This window comes from Ruditapes philippinarum, unplaced genomic scaffold (assembly GCF_026571515.1).
Source record: "Ruditapes philippinarum isolate M1 unplaced genomic scaffold, ASM2657151v2 ctg2473_1_1_1_1, whole genome shotgun sequence".
Classification (NCBI taxonomy): domain Eukaryota; kingdom Metazoa; phylum Mollusca; class Bivalvia; order Venerida; family Veneridae; genus Ruditapes; species Ruditapes philippinarum.
Window position 1 is genome coordinate 46,706 of NW_026859818.1, and position 22,073 is coordinate 68,778.

The window sequence follows — 22,073 nt, forward strand, 5'->3', positions numbered from 1 at the left end:
ATAAATATATGATTTAAACTCTAAAACTATTGATTGATCGGTCGGACCCCAACATAAGATGGCTTCTGTAGTTGGTAGTTCCTTGTCCCGTTATATTATGTCCAAGATAAAATTGATACCCTGGTAAAACATAAGATGTTAAACTGTAATGATTTATTTAAAGACTTGTAATTTTGTCAAAAATATTAATTAATTATCACCAGTGACATATTTGTTGTTTGTTTTATAATTTGTCGTTTTGCTATCATATCAAATACTATGAATATCAAAGGTCTAATAAATTTGTTGGAACCATAGGCATATTATATATAAGTGTCTCATTTGTCTAGTCAGTAAAATTACAAAATTATTATTTATGGTATATGGGTGCTAGATAGTTACTTTATAATTTTACGATAATTTTGCTATTAGACAAGTAGAAAATATCAAATATTCTGTTCTGTTTTTTGTTTTTTTTTGAGGCCCCAACTTGGTAACCCTGTTTATTTACCCCGTAGTAGGTATGAGATGGTCGGGGTATGATCCCCCTCATACCTTACATTATTTATACATAGCATATCACATTGTAATATTTACAAACAAAATATCATAATATACCATAAATTTTATCATATTAACATTATAATTACATACATGTGAACTCTCCCACTTTAAGCAGGAGACTCCCACTTTTTGCAGGCATATTTTCAAAGATTTTTCTTAAAATAAGGGGTATTTTCACAAATTAAAGAAATCTCCCTCTTTTTGATGTCAGAACTTCCTTCTTTGTTTATTGCAAATTCTAAAATTTCCCTCTTTTTGAAGGAAAATCTCCCATTTGATCAACAAAAAAAGTTCACATATATGTAATTAAAGAATACAAACAGTCTATTTAACACATGTATGCAAGTTATTATAGAACGAAAACAAAAAAGAACCTAACATAAATATAGATAGCTTAAGGTCTTCATCGTACCCGTTTATATACTATGACAATCATGACATGATGAAAAACAAAAATGTTAAATAGCAGCTTATAAAGTTTTGGAAGCAAGAACTAAAATATAGAATGTCAGTGTAATTTATTCGATTAATATTTGCCATCTTTTAATTTCAGTGTCAGTCAAATTGGTATTTTTGTAATTTAAGGCTATTTTTAAAGCCATTACATGTGGGTAACAATTTTTTTCTCTTAGACAAATATATGTATTTTTTCAATTCTAAAAACAATATATCATATTCGAAACCCTTATCTTCAAAACCTATTCTGTTTTGTTGTGGTTTTTATTTGTTTGGGTCGTCAGACCAAACAAATAATGGTAGCGAAATTTCAGACCCTGCTGCTGTTAATTGCAAATGCCGAAAGTAGTCCGCTTTTTTGAAGCGGTAACTTCCCTTTATATGTACACTAACGCCAAAAAAATTCAGGGGAGATCACTGCGTAAAGATTGTCAAATGACAGGCGCATTAATTTTCCAGCAAAATATTTCCCGAATGATCGAAGATTTCTAATATTGTTTTAATCTTTAAAGATATACATGCTTATAGTAAGCTTCATGATTATTTACATTTGTATTAAACAACAGGTTTAGCGTCGAAATAATAAGTGTTACAAACCCAAATTTAGAATAATATGGTTTTCTTCAGGCCGTTAACATATAACTTCACCGTGGCCGAGGGGTTTGCACGCTCGCTTAGCAATCGAGAGGTCTGGAGTTCAAATCCCAGTTAAGGCAACTCCTTTTTTTTAAATTGTTTAAAGTCAAATAACAATTGAATTGAATATTAGTGTTGCAATTAGTCTTATAGCCAATTTACTACAGTTAAAACACTGGAAAGCATTGGTGGCACTATACAAAAACAAAATTGGTTTATAATCTCACAACCTTCACCTTTCTGACATTCTGAGACCCAAACAAATTCAGCGCCTTCTGTGCTTTGATTTTTTTTGACTGGTCTATATTGAGAGACGACAAAGATAAAAAGGTACATATTTAACCTGTACCCAACATGGCGAAGCATCATCCAGATCTTATTTTTTGCCGAAAACAACCAGGTGTTGGTAGGTATTTACGATATTAATTGAAGGATACATTAAAGAAACCAGTTATAAATATTGAATTTAGTAGTTTGTAGCTTACTGATAAAGTATCATAGCCATATTGCTCTCAAATTCGAAGTGGAGTTCTATTTCACAAATGGTTTTTAGTGGGTGGGGTGTGGCAGATAAACGTTTGAAACACGTAATTTTGTCAAACTCATTCGATGATGCTGATGAACTTTACTGTTTTATTTTTAGCTCACCTGTCACAAAGTGACAGGGTGAGCTTTTGTGATGGCTTTTCGTCCGGCGTCCGTCCGTCCGTCCGTCGTCCGTCTGTCGTCCGTCGTCCGTCCGTAAACTTTTGCTTTAAATGACATCTCCTCATAAACCACTGAGCCAATTTCATCCAAACTTCACAGGAATGTTCCTTTGGTGGTCACCTTTAAAAATTGTTCAAAGAATTTAATTCCATGCAGAACTCTGGTTGCCATGGCAACCGAAAGAAAAATCTTTAAATATCTTCTTTTAAACAACCCTAAGAGCTAGAGCTTAGATATTTGGCATGAAACATATTCTAGTGAGTGTCTACCAAGTTTGTTCAAATAAAAGCCCTGGGGTCAAAATTGGCCCCGCCCCAGGGGGTCATTGATTTTCCCTATATGCATATAGTAAAAACTTAAAAAATCTTCTTTTAAAGAACCCAAAGAGCTAGAGCTAAGATATTTGGCATGAAACATCTTCTAGTGGGTGTCTACCAAGTTTGTTCAAATAAAAGCCCTGGGGTCAAAATTGGCCCCGCCCCAGGGGGTCATTGATTTTCCCTATACGCATATAGTAAAAACTTAAAAAATCTTCTTTTAAAGAACCATAAGAGCTAGAGCTTAGATATTTGGCATGAAACATCTTCTAGTGAATGTCTACCAAGTTTGTTCAAATAAAAGCCCTGGGGTCAAAATTGGCCCCGCCCCAGGGGGTCATTGATTTTCCCTATATGCATATAGTAAAAACTTAAAAAATCTTCTTTTAAAGAACCCAAAGAGCTAGAGCTAAGATATTTGGCATGAAACATCTTCTAGTGGGTGTCTACCAAGTTTGTTCAAATAAAAGCCCTGGGGTCAAAATTGGCCCCGCCCCAGGGGGTCATTGATTTTCCCTATATGCATATAGTAAAAACTTAAAAAATCTTCTTTTAAAGAACCATAAGAGCTAGAGCTTAGATATTTGGCATGAAACATCTTCTAGTGAATGTCTACCAAGTTTGTTCAAATAAAAGCCCTGGGGTCAAAATTGACCCCGCCCCAGGGGGGTCATAGATTTTCCATATATGCATATAGTAAAAACTTAAAAATCTTCTTTTAAAGAACCCAAAGTGCTAGAGCTAAGATATTTAGCATGAAACATCTTCTAATGAGTGTCTACCAAGTTTGTTCAAATAAAAGCCCTGGGGTCAAAATTGGCCCCGCCCCAGGGGGTCATTGATTTTCCCTATATGCATATAGTAAAAACTTAAAAAATCGTCTTTTAAAGAACTCAATAAGCTAGAGCTAAGATATTTAGCATGAAACATGTTCTAATGGGTGTCTACCAAGTATGTTCAAATAAAAGCCCTAGGGTCAAAACTGGCCCCGCCTGGGGGGGTCATTGATTTTCCTTATCTGTGTATAGCAAAAACTTAAAAATCTTCTTTGAAAAAACCCAAATAGCTAGAGTTTAGATATTAAGCATGAAACATCTTTAAGTAAATATCTACAAATTTTGTTCAAATAAAGGCCCGGGGGTCAAAACTGGCCCTGCCCCAGGGGTGTCATTGTTTTTAACTATATGTGTATAGTAAAAACTTTAAAAATGTTTTAAAAAACCCAATGAGCTAGAACTTAGATGTTTAGCATGAAACATCTTCTTATGGGTGTCTACAAGTCTGTTCAAATAAACAAATAAAAGCCCTTGGGTAAAATTGGCCCGGGGTGGGGGGGGGGGGGGCCTATATACAGGTGAGCGACCTCAGGGCCATCATGGCCCTCTTGTTTAACTAAAAGGCCATATTCGGTTTTTTTTTTTTTCATTTGCTTTTGTATGTCAGGATTTTGGGTAGGGGTGTAATTGATTCCATCGATATCGGTGTATCAACGATCTTTGTTATCCGATTCAATACCGATCCATTTCTTATGTATCAGATATCGAATGCACACATATTTCTAGCTAAAAAAAAAAATACTTCAGCAAACAGGTTTTATTGTACTGATAGACCTGTTTACTGTTGCTAAACGTCAAAATAAAAGCGACATATACTTATATAGTTATGGAAGCCAGAACTAACATATTTCAAACCTTTTCTAAACAAAAACGGAAATCAACACCAAAGTTACCTCCCAGTGTCTCTACAGTAACAAATGCTGCCGAATTTCGTTGTAATCTAGCATGTCAGCTAAGCGCGTGTCAAGACTGCCCAATTCAGATTTTAAAAAGGGAAAATGCCATGAAAATTTTCGTCAGTGTTTCTTTGTAAAAATTTAATTATTATGATTACAAAATGTTAAACTTTAAAAATTATTCAGGTTTTTGCCTATTAAACCCCGGCTTACTTGGAACGGCAATGACAGCATTTAGCATATTCATTACGGATATATCGAAACAAAAATCCTTATGGATGACACCTCTAATTTTGGATTTATTTAACATCTGACATTTAGCAATCAGATTCTCAGTTTTCAAGGCTGTTTAGATCTTTTGCATCTTGGGTTGATTTAATTGTAAGATATACTTTGCCCTTAACACAGTCAGGGGAGATAATTTATATAAGATAAGAATTTAAGGCAAGGTTCCAAAACTGAGTCTTGAGGGACACCAGTGACTGGGAAAGAACAGGAAGATTGTCAGAGTTATGACCATCAACAGCATAAGTATATAAGCATATAAGTATGACCTTGTCCATGTGATGACCTCAGAGTTGACACATAATCTCTGTAGATAAAGGAGAAGTTTGTGATGGTCGCCTTTATCAAATGCTTTACTGAATTAGTACAATGAAAGATTAATGCTACGTCATGACACTAACTAAAATGAAATTTGTCATCTTACATAGGAGATAATTTGCACCTTAGTGCAGTAACTGGTTAAGTCCTTAATTTTACAGGAGTTAACCAGTTATTGCACTAAGCCTTAGGTGACAATATGGGATTATGTCCGTTTAATTGATACCACTTCCATGTTATAAAACTAGGCAGCAATGGCTGGGCAATATTCACCAAGGATATCGGAATGCGGATATGGTTACAGTCTATAAGTAAAATCAAGTTTAAAACATTTTTTTTTTTTTTGATTAATGGTACTTGTATAATTTGTTCTTCTATTCTATCATTGCGTAATAAAATTTTTTCTTTTAAGTTAAGATACTACAAAATTTGTTAATATATTTGTGTGAGGCATAGATATAACTATATTGTTCACTGGGGGGTGGGAGGATTTTGTTTGACACCGATGCATAAATTGTACTGCACCAACATGTATAGTTTCAATATGGCTGACTACGGATGAAAAGAACAACGTTGAAAAGTTAAATCAGAGCATTCTGATAAGTAATGAAGTGATTTTAAAACTGTTTTTTGTTGATTGAATAAAAGTGTAATTTTCCTTGCATTGCATTTATATACTAAGTTCTATCAGAAAGCCTTGAATTTCCCCCTTGAACCCAAATACTGTAAATCAGTCATACTTTCTCCTTTCCACTGCTTTACAGCAGGAGAAATGTCAGTTAGATCCATGCAGCCAGCCAGTACTTGAATCATCTAACATGCTGGGATTTGAACCTTCTATCAAGCCTGACATTGAACCATGCATTGAGTCTGACACTGTTCCTGTTATATTTGTCTCTCCTGCATCTTTTTTCTTATTGTTGTTTTCATAGTGCAAAAACTTTAATGTACATGTAGCTCATTACTCAAACATTTTAAAAGATACTAACATGAAACTTGGTGTTTACTTGCTTATCATGACAAGGTGCAGTTGTAAGACAATGGGCTTAATTCTGGAAGCTATATTTTTCAGAGTTATGCCCCTTATTGACTTAGAATTTATGTCAAAATCGCTATTAAGTAGAATGATTTTAAAACTAAGAAATGTATCAATACGCAATATAAAACTTGGAATGGGGGGGGGGGGGGGGGGGGGTGAGGATTACTTGATTTATGTAGACTAATGTAGGAAAACACATTTAAGTTAAGTTTCATTGTGTGAAACTACATAGTCTAGAGCTTAGATGTTAATCATTTAGCATTGACTTATTGACCTTTACAAAACTGATACAGTTGTGTGAAACTGTGATGCCCAGAGCTCAGATATTTGGCATGTGACATCACATTTTGGACCACAAAATAACTGGTATTATTCATACCCAGCAACTGTTGGGGACCACCAAAACCGGACAACCATCAAACCCGGACGGCCCCGAAAATGCTTAATTAAAATATTTTTCTTTGTTCATTGGTTGTCGATCTATCAGTCACTTTATAACAACAATAAATGCATGTTTCTTCTATAATTAAGAAATTAAATTTATTTCAACGGTAATATTTTAATGTCTATTTCAAGAATGTTGACATTGAAAATTTGGGGGTTAAGATGGCAATACCTGACCTCAAATACCAGCTATAATCATTTGCACAGTAAACAATAGAATATCCAAAACGTCAGCATTTGGTGCTGAAATATTGTATATCATGTTAAAAATAAAAAATTAAAACACCCTAGCATTTAAATGAATTAAATCACTTCATGTACATATCTGTGCGGACACATGGTACTGTAGTGTAGACAATTAAGGTAATTTTGATACCTTCCTTGACAAGCCTCAGATATAGTGTCAATATAATCAGAAATAAACAAATCAGTTTGTTAGTTAGGAGAAGAACCTAGCTGTACTGTCTCAAATTATCAGGTCTCTAGGTTTGAAATTATGAAATCTTTATGAAAAAATGTTCAAAAAGTGTCCGGTTGATGGTCCCTGACCAGTTATACAGTTTTGTTTCGAAAAACACATTTAAGTCTTATTTTGGTGAAACTACAATGCCTAGAGTCACTTGATTTATATAAACTTATATATGAAAACACATTTAAGTCTTATTGTGTGAAACTTCAAAGCCCAGAGCTTAGATATTTGCAATGTCGCATCAATTTGTAGATTTCTATAAAAGTTATAATAATCATGACCTTGTGTCAATATTGGCCCTGCCCTGGGAGTCACTTGTTTTATGTAGACTAAAGTATAGGAGAACACATCTATTTATGGATAAATACTATGTCTCAACATTTAGCATATAACATTGACTAGTAGACCTTTTTAAAAGTTTTATGAATCATACACTTACTGCTAACTAGAAATATGCCAGTCTACTGATGTACAGCAGAAAGTATGACAGACAGACAGATGAAAGAAATTATACATGACTCCTCCTACACCTTAGTGGTTTCGGCATAAAAATGACATCCAATTTTTAGACATCTTGAGTAAAGACAGATGGGCAGTCAGGTCATTAAAGTGTATGATGTAATTGGATAACTATGTTGCGTTTTATTTTAGAGGATTAATTGTTTTGTTTTGTAGTTAATTATTATTTGAATATTCCGTCTGAAATGCCAATGCGTTAGATTTAAGTCAAGAATCTTCTACAAATGTACCTTTAAACACTGTCTATGGTAATAATTAAAACAACAATTTCTGTTTCTTAAAAAAGATAATAAGTCACTTGTGTGCATCCTTGCTGTCATAAAATCTGAAATACTTGCTGAATATAGATGACAATTACTGCTGGGAGGCTTAACCTCAGACTTTCAGACGCAAAGAGTTTACAGTGTTTATGTTTCCTATTGCCATCTAAAAATGTGAACAGAATGGAATTTATCTGAATCGTACCTATCAACAAACTTTGGAAAGACTCATAGGGAAACAACCAAATGTACTTGTTAATGCACATATTTAGTAACGTTTACCCTGCTAGAACTAAAAGTAACCAGTATAGAACCACGCAAGGCTTCCTACACATTCATGCAGTCTGACCAGGCCCTATAGTGTTGGCTGACTAATATATTTCCATCTGATCTTGATATCCCCCAAATTAATAATGGATAGTTCCAAAAATTATAGCTGGACAAGTTCATTTAATAAGAAATTCAGCTGGTTAATGGTTAATTATTACATTTAAACTGTCTTTGGTATATTTAACACATCAGAGACATAGATATAGGTTTAATTGTGTACATAATATGTAGAAGTCGTTTTTTGTAGAATTACTATACACATGTACATTGTATCACAATGTAATAGCACTAATGGGAGATAATTTGTATGATTATATATTTTAAACAAATTAATAGATTTCTCTCCCTTTAATATTAGTTAAAATAACTTAATGTTTTCCTTTCTTTTTTTCAGCTATCGGGAGACTTTGTGAAAAATGTAAGTATGAAACTATTAAATGTATTGTTTCATTTTTGGTAAATTGCTTCTTTTTTTGTAAAGATTAAAGATCTATGATTGGGTAAAATTGAAAGGTCTGTTTTGATTCACCTTGTGTGTGTTAAATATATTCTATTATATCTCCCTATATCTGACTATCTGTATTTGTCCTGTGAGGACCAAGAAATTTGCATATGATATCACCTATGGCAACTGATAATAGTAATTGGTTTTCCGTGTTGAATAAGGGAAATGATGTAATCATCTTGTATATAAGGTAAATTGCATGGAAAAGAATAATGCTCCTTATAGCATTACACTGTAAATTTGATGAATGAAGATAGATGTTAAATATCAGTTATATGTGTACTTCCTACAACATTTTGACGCTTATAATGAAAATAAATGGTAATTTTGTATGTTCTTCTGTGAATTATTCATAACAAGCGTTAAATTTCAGCCAAATTTGTAACCTTGTCAGTATGTTTTCAGTTCAGGACAGTTTTAAAACAAATACTTGTACATAAAAAAAATTATAACCCTATTTGTTAAGATATGAATACTGCAGACTTTTTAACAACTGTCAAATAAATGTCATTTCAAAGAGTTGTTTTCATTTAAGCATTAGTTTGTTTAGATTTTTAGGCCTATATCTTAAGGTTTCTTCACATTCCTGATCTAAAAATAGAGATTATAAAATGTTGATATATACATAATATAAACCATACTGTCTTAGAGAGGTTTAAATTCACATAGGATTAAGTCAATTCTAAGAGCATTGTATTTTATACTTTGAAAGGTCCTTGTGATGTATGATAAAGGTCACATAAAAATTGAAAATGTTAAAAACAATACATGAGATAGTGTTATACTACTCGTATTTCATTCCCCTATCCACTGATTTTATGGGGAAAAAAATTGTGAAAATAAATTGTGGCAACTAGGTTTATCCCTCCAGTCTGGTTTGTAACACAGGTGGCAGTATCAGTGTTTGGACACCCCACCCCTATCTGCCCCTGGACCCCTACTACAACCCTGAAAAAAAAAATTCAACACTCTAAGGCTTACTAAAAGGTACCAAATACAAAACCACCGATGAAATTATATGTAAAAAAAAAAATTCCACTATCAAAATTATAGTTATAGAAAGGTGAAAAGCCTACTATATGTTCATTTGCCAAACAATGTGGAACACGGGAAATCGTCGTTTCGGTGATTGAGGCGCATTCCGGCAGGATTTCGCTGCATCAATCATTAACATTAATAAAAAGAACTAGAATTCCACAGCTTATCTAATTCAAGTCTAACGAATATCACTATCATTCCGATTTTTTCTTTTTCGTGGTATTTTTTGAATTGTCGTAGCCATTTTGCAGTCTGATACCTGGGTTGAAATACGCAATCTGATTGGACGAGCCAAATTTGACGTCCAATCAGATCGCGTATAACACACAGGTATCAGAATCCAAAATGGCAGCGACAAGTCAAAAATTACCGTGAAATAGAAAAAATCGATAGAATATTGATATTCGTTTAACTTGAATTAAGTAAGCTGTGGAATTCAAGTTCTTTTTATTGATGTAAATGAATGATGCAGCAAAATGCCTTCGGAATGCGCCTCAGTCGCCGAAACGACGATTTCCCGTGTTCCACATTGTTTGGCAAATGAACATATAGTAGGCTTTTCACCTTTCTATAACTATAATTTTGATAGTGGAAAATTTTTTTTTATATATTATTTCATCGGTGGTTTTGTATTTGGTACCTTCTAGTAAGCTTTAGAGTGTTGAATTATTTTTTTTCAGGGTTGTAGTAGGGGGCAGATCCAGGGGGGTGGGGTGTCCAAACACTGATACTGCCACCTGTGGTTTGTAATAGGCATACATGTTTGTAAGGTCAGACATGGTCCTGAGTAACCATTAACTTGATCAAGCTACACCTATCTTACAAAATCTTCTTCTTTGATTATTGTCATTTCTTTACAATGTTTATGGTTTCTGGTTTGTTAACAGACTGATTGCATCTGCATCAAACTAAAAAATCTTTATTTTCTTTTTTTTTCATTTATTTAAGTTTACACTCTATATTGCCCCCTTGTTTCTATGTTTTGTCTTTTACAAAAGAAAAAAATACAACTCATATTTTGTTGTTTGTAGGTGATGGGAAGTGTGTGATATGTGACTCATATGTGCGTCCGTCTACGCTGGTGCGTATTTGTGATGAGTGTAACTATGGTTCGTACCAGGGTCGCTGTGTTATATGTGGAGGACCGGGGGTGTCAGACGCTTACTACTGCAAGGAATGCACAATCATGGAGAAAGATGTAAGAAATTACAATGTTCCATCTGATGTTATTATTCTCAGGGACTTAGCACTTTCTTGAAATAAATTTAATTGGTTGAAATATTTAGACTTTGCTTAGCTGGTTTTAATTTTACAGTGGTAGAAATAAGACAGTTAGGAACAGTAAATTTTATTGAACTATAATAACTTCCACTAATTTGAGTAATTTCAGTTTTGTGAAAATGTGAACTAATTGAATGCTGTATTTCGAAACAATTACATTCTGAAATGAGACAATTGGCTGAGAAACATGTAGACAGTTATAAACTATGTTTGTTTTGGCAAAGATGACATTTTAAATTATTGAGCTACATGTAGACTAGAGAAAATGTTACAAATGTAGAAATATCAGACAAAAATAAGTCAGCTGGTTTAACCTTTACTTACTTAAATTTGTGTGTTAAACTTGTACTTCATATAATATTATGTTAGTACATTGTGTTGCCCATTGCTAATTTAAGAGGTTTTAATGTCAAAATTTTGGCTTAAGTCATGCATCCAACTATTATATATTGTAAAATTGAACGGATGTAGAGGTCCTGGACACATCTAAACTTGACATTATCATATAAAGACCTAGAGCATTAGAGAGCATTTAGTGTGTACTAGTGTATATAGAAAGTGACATCACTTATACATGTAGTAAAACTAAAACTTATATAAACAGAGGTACAATTATAAAGACATAACAGTCTGTAACCATATACTTAAATAACCATTAATACTGGTATCCATCAGTTTCGGTAGTGTCCAATTTCACTAGTATCTATAATTTTGTGAAATGTGTAATTCACATTTGATACTGTGATACTATTATATCATCACATCAACCTGTTACAACAAAAACTGTAAAATAAACTGTTGAAAAAGAAAAACTAAGGTGAAAAATTTGGGGGCGGGGGGAATTGTAATCAAATGCATGATTTTAGGAAGTTTAATGGGAGGGGAGTAATGCATGATTCTTGGAAGTTTAATATCTTACTACACATCTTAAGATCATGGTGGTAACATGCCTAATTTTATCACATCTTAAGATCATGGTGGTAACATGCCTAATTTTATATTGGTTCCTATTTGACCTTTAGCACAGGATTTGTGTATGGACTTTCACTGATCAGAAAAGACAATCGTTTATAGGGGTTAGATTCATAAGACTATAGATGATAACAAAAATGTACCAGAAGCTTACCTTTATCTCTTTGCAATCAGCAAAATTGTGATGGTTTTTGGCTCTCGTCAATGTCAATATATTATTATTTGTTGGGATATCATTACAGTCATAATAAAGTGAAGCATAATGGCAACATAAAGATCGGCCCTATGCTCAATTCTAAAAAAGACAGTATCACCTATATAATGTCACCAAAGTAAATGAAAGTTTGTAAAGTAAAGGTCTAAATCTCTAACTGAATGTGTATATATGTATATATATGTGTATATATGTATATATAATTATATTCTTTGTTTACAGAGAGATGGGTGCCCAAAAATTGTCAATCTAGGCAGTGCAAAAACAGACTTGTTTTACGAGAGAAAGAAATACGGATTCAAGAAGAGATGAAGACATGAAATCTCCAGGATATATCACCAGTGGAATTTCTTTTTTAAGATTTCAGGCAGCAATTGATAGTGTTTGTTACTGTCAGCTTTTTTAAAGTGTACATTACAAGGAAAATGATATCAAACATATTAAAATAGCTGTGTTCATAAATGTTTATAGAACAGACAAGTACAGATAATTATCATGAGGCTGTTGTTTTTTTTTCAAGTATATTATTTTATCAAAATAGTCAGCATTGATATTGAAAGTGTCGACATGCAGCAATAGTGTCTAACAAACAGTGTTTGGTGTATAACAGAGACGGAAAAATGCCTTAATCTTCATGAATTTTAAACATTGATTAAGCCATAAAAATGTTTTAATTTCTATTTTTTCAAAAACTGTTTTTGATTTCCTTTAGAGTTTTAAAACTCTTATACAGCTGAGCTATGTTTAGATTCTATAGCATTTTTGTGTCGCCTCTACGGAGTAGTGGCGACATATAGGGATCACTTCTCCGTCGTCTGTCTGTCCGTCTGTCTGTCCGTCCGTCCGTCTGTCCGTCCGTCCGTCACAAAACTTGTCCAGACTACCCCTCATAAACTACTGGTGCAATTTCATCCAAACTTTACAGGAATGATCAGTATCAAGTCTAGTTGTGCATATTGTCAGCATTTTCCGGTTCAATGATTTTTGTCAGAGTTATGGCCCTTTAATAATTTTTAATTTCAAAGTTTGTCCGGACTACTTCTCTTATACCACTAATGCAATTTCAATGAAACTTTACAGGATTGATCTGTAGCTCAAGTCCTTGCGCATATTGCAAGGGTTTTCCGGTTGAATGATTTTTGGCCGAGTTATGGCCCTTTGATAAAAAGGTGTTTTTTTCTGTGTGTTGCCAGATACACTATAGCTTGTCCGGACTACTCCTCATAAACTACTGGTGCAATTTCATCCAAACTTTACAGGAATGATCAGTACCAAGTCTAGTTGTGCATATTGTCAGCATTTTCCGGTATAATGATTTTTGTCAGAGTTATGGCCCTTTAATAGTTTTTATTTTAATGTTTGTCCGGACTAGTTCTCTTATACCACTTATGCAATTTCAATGAAACTTTACAGGATTGATCTGTAGCTCAAGTCCTTGCGCATATTGCACGGGTTTTCCGGTTGAATGATTTTTGGCTGAGTTATGGCCCTTTGATAAAAAGGTGTTTTTTTCTGTGTGTTGCCAGATACGCAAAAGCTTGTCCGGACTACTCCTCATAAGCTACTGGTGCAATTTTATCCAAACTTTACATGATTGATCAGTACCAAGTCTAGTTGTGCACTGTCCGTCTGTCTGTCCGTCTGTCACAAAATTTGTCCCAACATGAAATTGGCCGTTATGAGGCGACACATGTGATTACTGATCGCTCTTGTTATAATAAATAAAGTCAAAGTGGTTTTGTATGGAAGTCAAAATACCAATTTGTTTACATTTTGTTACCTTCATCAGTTTATGGCAAGTTATTTCACTTCCAGCGCTTCTCTGTCCAGATGAAAAACATCTGATACCATTATTACACATGAGAAATCCATTATTTCAACTCTATAAAACACATGTCTGTCTTATATTAAGGAGAATATAAACATTTATCTCTAAGGCATAGTGTAGCGTTATAAAAATGGTTATTTCATTCATGAAATAGTTTTAGGAGATTGGTTTTATCAAATTTTCAATTGGCAATACTATAAAATACAAAGAAATATGATATTTACACTATTTAAATGGCTGTAACATAGCATAATGTATTTCTGCTAACAAGGTTAAAGAGAATGTTACAAGAAATGTATCAAAATGGTATCATTTCCATTTTATGATAAGAAAATATGCTTACAATTTCCAACTCATAAACAATATATGATTGTATTATTTTAATAATATTGCTGCTATTTTAAGAATTACATTAACAACATGACATTGAAGTTAATTAGTGTGTCAAAACAATGATAATTGTCTCCTAATGTTCTATGTACTACTGTTGTAGATATTTTAAATGATATGTAAATAAATCATCCTTTTATAAAGATGGGTTTTTCTTATTAATGTGTTTCAAAATAGATTATTTCAAAGTTCTTTAAGAATTTCAAATGATAGCAGTTTATTGAGAAAAGATATTTTGTTAGAAATAAGTCAAAGAACTGACCTCTTGTTTTGAACTTCCCTTTAAAACTATTTTCAGCAACAAATTATCTATAAAATAATCAAAATCTACTTAGTTTATTAAGAAAATTTGTTAATTTTGGTTGTGGTTAAGTTTCAATATAAAGAAGTTGTAAAATTTGTTGGATACTAAATATTGAATATCACTAACCATGTGTAGGAAAAGTTCAACTAATGGTTCTGCTGATTTGTTCCTAGAATCATGCATGGATTGGCAAGAAAGTTGCCTAACAATTAAGGTTAAAAACAACAACAACAAAAATGTTTGACCATTATATTACTTGGATGTCATGAAACTCAATAAAAAGAAGAAAAAAAACTTCCTCTCATCTCAAGCCAGTTCCCATCTGCTTTAAGTCATTACATATTTCAAATCTTAAGAGGTGGCCCTGTGAAAGAGCATCTGCCTTGTATATAGGAGGTTGTTGGTTAAACCCACTGTCCAGTTAAACTACAGATCATTCTTAAAATGGTACTGGTAGCTTTTACTTGACTGCATTAAAGTTTATAATGTAGATTCTTATGTTATGAACTTGTAAATTGTATTATTAAAAATTGCTGTCCATTCTTCAAATCTTGTTACCTATTGTTTTACTGATGAGCTCCACATTTGACAAAATTGAGGCATCTTAGGAATTTTATTCTGACCAGGTTTTATGCTTATTTAAAAACCATTATACATCATAATGTATTTTGCAATCCAGACTTGAGTCCTTATTTTCAAGGTCAGACATACCAAATTAAATGTGAGAAACAAAATCTGAATTGTAGACTGCATATATAGAAATCATGTCAACTTTTTTTCTCAATATTTAGTGCTAAAACATGTTTATGCTATTATAATTCTATAGCCACAGCTTGTATACATAAAGTGACAGGCTGTTTATCAAGGTGTAAAATCTTATCTACCGGTATATAGAAAACAATAATGCCTTTCAACAATGTTTGATTTTAATGATATTTTGTCCATAATTATTATTATAAAAGATGACTCACTAACAGTAAATTAAAAGACTTGGTAGAATACTTCAGAATGTCAATAGGCTCGAATCTTGCCAGAGATTTTTGACTGTTTCATGTGAGGCAGCTATCCAGCTAGCTTAATATTTTAGGTCAGTGGTACTACATGCAAACTGCCAGTATCTGAAAATAAAGAATGGAGGGCACCTGAGATATTCCTCAATTACAATGGCGAGGAAACTCATCATATGACCTATATATACATTCTTGTTGTGACTTAAAACAATACCAAAAATACCTTTTCTCCACCAGTAATGGACATCAATGTGTCAAATTATTGTAAACTCCCAACTTGTTCATTCAGCAGTGTCTTTATCAGCTCTATGCCAACTTCAGGTAAAAGTGTTGTCTACTGATAAGGTTTTCAATGGTAAATTTATTATTCATAAATTATAAAATTGTGACAACTTCTTAATTGTTTCCTCTCATAATGTTTAATGTCTCTTAATGTATAAGGTATATATTGATTTTGTCTTGTCTAGCTGTTATCAGAGTTATATTTGGAATCATGGTTAAATACATGTATTAGAATTTTTAAAAGTAAATCTTCCATGTTTTTCCTGAATACATTGGAGCCACGGTGTGACTTATTTCACAACTTCAATCAATAAAGGGTTGGGTTTTTTGTTGTTTGATTGTTTTTTTTTTGGTTTTTTTTTTTTTTTGGGGGGGGGGGGGGGGGAAGTTGCTTGTAACAAAGTTTTTTACTTTTGACTGTATTAATGCATTGGAAGCCAGCCTTTACTTTTTACATGATGGCATACTTCTTTAATGCATTGATTTAGTTTATATTTAATGTAGTTTATATTAATTTTCATATTCATAATTTCTTTCCGTATTCTGATAAATATGCAAGAAAAAGATGTAACACCCACTTGTTACAGACAGGAATATCTAGCTCTCAGGTAACTGTTAAGCAGAAACTTGGCAGAATGATATTCTGGTCTGTACTGGCACCGGGTGTAAGATCTTTATTATAAGTTGTTTGTTCTTCGTACATACCATTTAACACATTACTAATGTCATTTGTTTCTGAGAAATGAAACAGCTATCATTCAATCTTACCTGTGCTTCTTTCTTAGCAATATCTTTATGTTTATGACAAGTAACCAGCATATCATATTATAATATAAACCTGATGAAAAATGAAATACCTTAAATAAAAAAATGTTTATTAAACTTAATTGTCAAAGAAAAAAAAAGAAAAAAATGCCATGTGCCACACTCGGGTGATTCTGAATGATCTTTCTTTTTGTTCCAAGTGATCGTTGTTCTGAAGCTGTTGATGTGTGAAATGCATTATTAGGACTGTCTTGCTAGACAAAATGAGATTTTCTTTGGTAATCTATCATAATCTGTCATTCTTGTATGCAGTAAGCATGGAATTTGAATGAGAAATCGAAGAATTTTAATAGCATTATATTAAATTAATCAGTGAATTTGCAATTTACTGATTAAACTACTAGTGTTATGAAATGAATTATTAAATATTAATCATAAAAAGGAAGGATAACAAAATTTCTTGTAACGAAAGTTGATTTTTTAAGTAACACATAATTTTTGGTCTTATTAATAGTTTTATATTTGTTTGCTTTGATTTTCTGTCACAGTGTATTGGTTTAGGTCATTCTGCAACTTTTATAAGTGTTGTCTTTTATAAGTGGTGACCTGTGTTAAGCCTTTATGCATTTTGGTCATGAGCGGGATGGTCAGGGTGGAATCACCACTCTTTTGTAAGCAACCTGGATAGTTTCTGTTTAGAAAGAGTTTATTGTCCCCAGAGACATAGATAACATGTTATCTACATCTCTGTTGTCCCTAAGCTTTTACTAAAATTAATCTAACATAGATGAGGGAGACAGAAACTTACTGTAGGCCAGTCCCCTCTTAAATATTAATTATTGTTTATTTACAGTTCTACAAACAGATCATTTAAGAATCATAGCAGATACTAGGGATGATCCAAATATCTAGTATATGATAGACAAAAAAATATCACCTACTTGTTTTATGCTTCCAATTTTCATTTGTGTCAGTATATGATATATACTGAAACAAATTATGATTTGTATTTAATGAATTGATATTGCTAGGTAACTTTGGCTAGAACAAAGAGAGTGGTCAATTAACTCTATATGATCTACAAAACAATGGATTGGAAATTAATGCTTGGTTTAATACCTCATCATTTACAAGTGATGGATAAATCAATAACTTAACCTGATACCCCAGACACTTGCATGTGTATAGAGAATCTATGACAGAAAAAGCAAATTAATTATTGACGATATTGTATGGTTCTTTAAGTTGATGGCGTGTGGAGGTGTAAAATTGTGTCAATGATAATTTACTGTTTCTACTTCATGCTTGCTTCAACGCATTTGTGACTTGGACAACCATGGTTAATAATTGATTAATTCAAGATTCTGATGACATTTTTTGCTTACAGGTACATGTAGACAAACATATTTATTATTAATATTATGCCCGCCAATTTGTGCATGCCTCACTGAAGTAAGAAATCTAGTACTTACCAGTAAAAAATAGATGCTGGTACAAAATATACACTGACAATGGTTGAAACAGCAGCCCTACTAGTAAAAAGGATATCTGAAGCAATTTGTCATTAAAGCACAAAAAAAAACAAAAAAAAACACCTCTGCCTTTAAAGTTACTTCTTGCTTTTGTGAAAATGATTTATAAACAAAATGGAAAACTGCCTGAACAATAACTATTTAGGTGTGTCTCTAATTGAAACATTAAAGCGCAAAATTAGATAGTTAAAGAGCGAACTCTTTCTTCTTGCCATTTAATTATAAGGTAAATAGTTCAATGTCTTCTAATGGTTGAAATGATGTACTATTAAAGAGGCAAAAGAGATTCTGGTTGCGACCACTCCCTGATGTTACTGTGGTAATATTTCTTTTGGCTTTAATCAACTGATTTATGCATCTATAAAATTAACAGTGATGAATTAAATGACCAAAATGGAAGAAATAACTTGAAAGGAATTGCATGAAACTGTTATCCATCACAACACCTTTTTTCAGATGCAACACCCTGCAAATATTATCTGATATTGTCCTTTATTCAAATTGCAGAAAACCATTAGAGAGCAGAGCACTATTCATCAACAGAAGAATAAAAGCTAGACCTTTTAAACTCTTTTTTTATATAATGTAAAAAGAAATGTAGACATTAATTGAATGTGGTCTAGACAAGAATTATTCAGATTGTAATGTTTTTATTAACAACATTAAGAAGGTTTGTACATCAGCCTAATGTTAACATTCATCTACCAGCAACCTAACTGCATTACAAATTTTGTAACACATTGTTAATTGCCTACCTTTTACTTTTATGTTGAATATACAGCTGTTTATCTAGAGCACAATAGTAATCAACATTATGTTTATCCTTTTTGTATAAAGTTCATCATTGCTCAGTGTGCCTGTGGCTGAGTGGTTAAGGTTGTTGTCTTCAAACCACTTGCCTCTCACTGCAGTGGGTTCGAATCCTGTCTGAGACTTTGGATTCTTTCGTGTGAGAAAGTTATCTGGCTAGCTTACAGAATGTCAGTGATTCAACATTTTCAATTTTGCCATTTTGGGCATTTTTAGTGATTTTATGTTTCTCACCTTCTGTTACCTTTATAATTTCTAGTATTTAAAAGTATAAACCAAAAGACATACCCAAGGTCTGCACTCTTTCATATGTGGCTGAAGGGCAAATAATCAAACATCAGAAAAGGTGAGTTAACCATTAAAATGGATTTGTCCACCTTCCATTTCAGGAAATTTCCTTTAACAATTTCGGGCTATCATGATGAATATTTTAGGAATATTTACAGTTTATTAGCTGACAGTATAGAACCTGGTATTCATGCAGGCTGGCCTGGCAAAGACTAATCTTTTTGTTTTCTAGAAGGTTTTTAAGATTAATTGGTTTGCACCTTCACATTGACTTGAGACATCCCTTACAGCACACTAGTTCTGTAAAATAGTCTTGTTCCATTGTAAGTTTAAGCTAGGGAAATCAATACTTAATAAGCTAACAAATAACGTTTATTTAAACTATAAAGAAATACAGACTGGCCAAGCCCAGTACTGGTGGTATAAACAAATCATTACCTTGGTAAGCATTCTAAGCTTTAAAAATCAACAAGGTCGTACATATACCTGTCCAACTAATCCAAACAAATGTCATTACTGTGGTTAACTAGCTAAATGTTTGTCTATTTTATGACTGAAAAAAAGGTATATGATGACCATATAGTGACCTCTTCAGTTTACTTTTGCTTTTTTTTGAACATCAATCAAATACATTTACAACAAAATGAGTACATTTATACTATTGTTATATCCATATTTTTTGTCACAAGGTAATGAAGGATTTCCTCCATAAATGTGGACAAACCCTAACTAATTATTTACTTCATCATTTAATATCATCAGTCAGTTAAGTAATTCAGAACAAAAACTAACAAATATAATGTAAATAAATAACATATAATACAAATATATAACTTTTTTGTAATACACAGTATAAAACACATTATTGCCATTTCTTCTGAAGATAATTTCTTGGGCGTAATGTGCCTTTAAGAGATGCAAAAAGTATACCCATACAAACAAACTTTATTACTGAGCAGTAGAGCTGGAAATAAACAATTGTTATGAGAAATAAGAAAGAAACAATTGTTTGAGTATATTGTATACAAATGTCATTGATATATAGCCTGTTGTCATGGCCAGCTGGCTGACATTTTTCCTTTATTTGGCATTTTAAAGAGATTAGTGTATACAAAATGACATTTTAATATGAAAAAAATGCAGTGGAAGGTGGTTAAAACATTTTGTATTCTATTAACAAATAACTAGCAATGCAACAAACACTTACTTTAAAATGATTGAAAAATGTAAGCCATATTATAAGTCATTGATTAAGCTTTGTTAAAATATTTGCTTGATTTAATGATACTATTATAATCACTATCACTACAATCAAAAACATGAAATTGGTATGAAAATAGAAAAAAATGTTTATTGTCAATTCAATAGCAAGCAAAGTACAAAGAAAAATGAAAAACCCATACTCCATGATAGTGCTTAAATGGCCCTATTAATTTATGTAAGAATTAATAAGTTGATATTCTTCTTGACCAGTGTTTATTGTGTCTGGTTTATATCTTCTTTTTAAATTAACTTTATATGAGTTACAACAGTTTCACACCAAGGCCTGAATATATTTCGCAGAATGTCAGTTTAATTCATAAATCTTTGTGCAGGTACTCAAAACGAGGTGTTCAATATATTTAAATACAAGGAAAGAGTAAAAAAAGATTATTTAATCTCCTATTTTAAATACAGTTTAGATAGTTTAAAACATACAAAATTACTGTCTTTAGCTTGATTGTGAAACAAGAGGCTTGAGCAAGAAACTTTACATTCATTGCTTAGTACTGGTTGATTTGAGAGTGTTTCAATAAGCTTATAGCCCTAATACAAGCAAACTAAAATAAATTTGTATAAACTAAGAGGCTTGCAAAATAACTTTTATCAATCACTTTTGAGACTGGTTTTTGGAACTAATCAGTACTGGTGTCTTTTAGGAAAATGGCTGCGTTTCATAGAAGTCTAAAGTGTAGCCTAAGTCCTAGGACATAAAACTAACTTTAGACCTAACTTGAAACCATTTCAATAAAAAAATTTACAGCCCATGATAATTTATTGTGACCCAATAAAGGCTTGAACTAATGATCAAAGGGGGAATTAGTATATCATTGGAAAGGTGCAAATGTTCCGGGGGGGGGGGGGGGGGTTACAATGTTTAATAATTGTATACATTACATAAGATAATTTACATATAGATTTGCCTTGCAATTTTATAAATGCCTCATGTGGGGGAAATAAATTTATACATAGATGACACATCAATAACTTTTGTTAATCTGAACGACATTGGCATTGTTGAAAAGGTCACAGCTTGATCTTATCTCCGGTTTTGTCCATTTTCACACATGACCATTCATATTTTATCAATTTATGAAATTTTGGAGTATAGTTGAAAACTGGCCAATAGCTCACTTTTCTGGCCAGTACTTAGCTAATCTACAAGTCAATTGGAGGAAAAGGCATTTTGGAGGTAAAGAATATTGTTGTGTAATATATTATTGTGTGTTGATTTAACTCAAGATATGGGTATGTGTAGTCTTTGTTGAATATAAAAAACAAACAAAGAGAGTTAGATGGAGAATTCAACCATGTACAGTGAAACTAATATCCAACTTTCCTATGTAACTTACTAAGGCCCATATGCAAAAGTGCTTCATTGATATCAGCCTATGTAGGCCGATGAAGTGGAAAAAAAAAAAACAAAAAACAAAAAAAAACAACAACAGAAAACGATTCATGCGTGATTTAAATCATTATATCGTAGTTTGTATATATTTGTTATGTTATTTTCGTACTGAACAACATTTATATTTAAT

The 22,073-nt window shown here is 32.4% G+C and overlaps 1 protein-coding gene across 1 annotated transcript; it reads left to right on the forward strand.

The window, feature by feature from the left end:
• The first annotated feature begins 1,926 nt into the window (after nt 1-1,926).
• Nucleotides 1,927-14,429, forward strand: LOC132757993 (PHD finger-like domain-containing protein 5A). Its single transcript, XM_060749491.1, has 4 exons — nt 1,927-2,041; nt 8,451-8,474; nt 10,631-10,797; nt 12,289-14,429. Exons 1-4 carry the CDS (start codon nt 1,990-1,992, stop codon nt 12,376-12,378), a joined length of 333 nt encoding a protein of 110 aa, XP_060605474.1. The 5' UTR covers nt 1,927-1,989; the 3' UTR covers nt 12,379-14,429.
• Nucleotides 14,430-22,073: the final 7,644 nt, after the last annotated feature.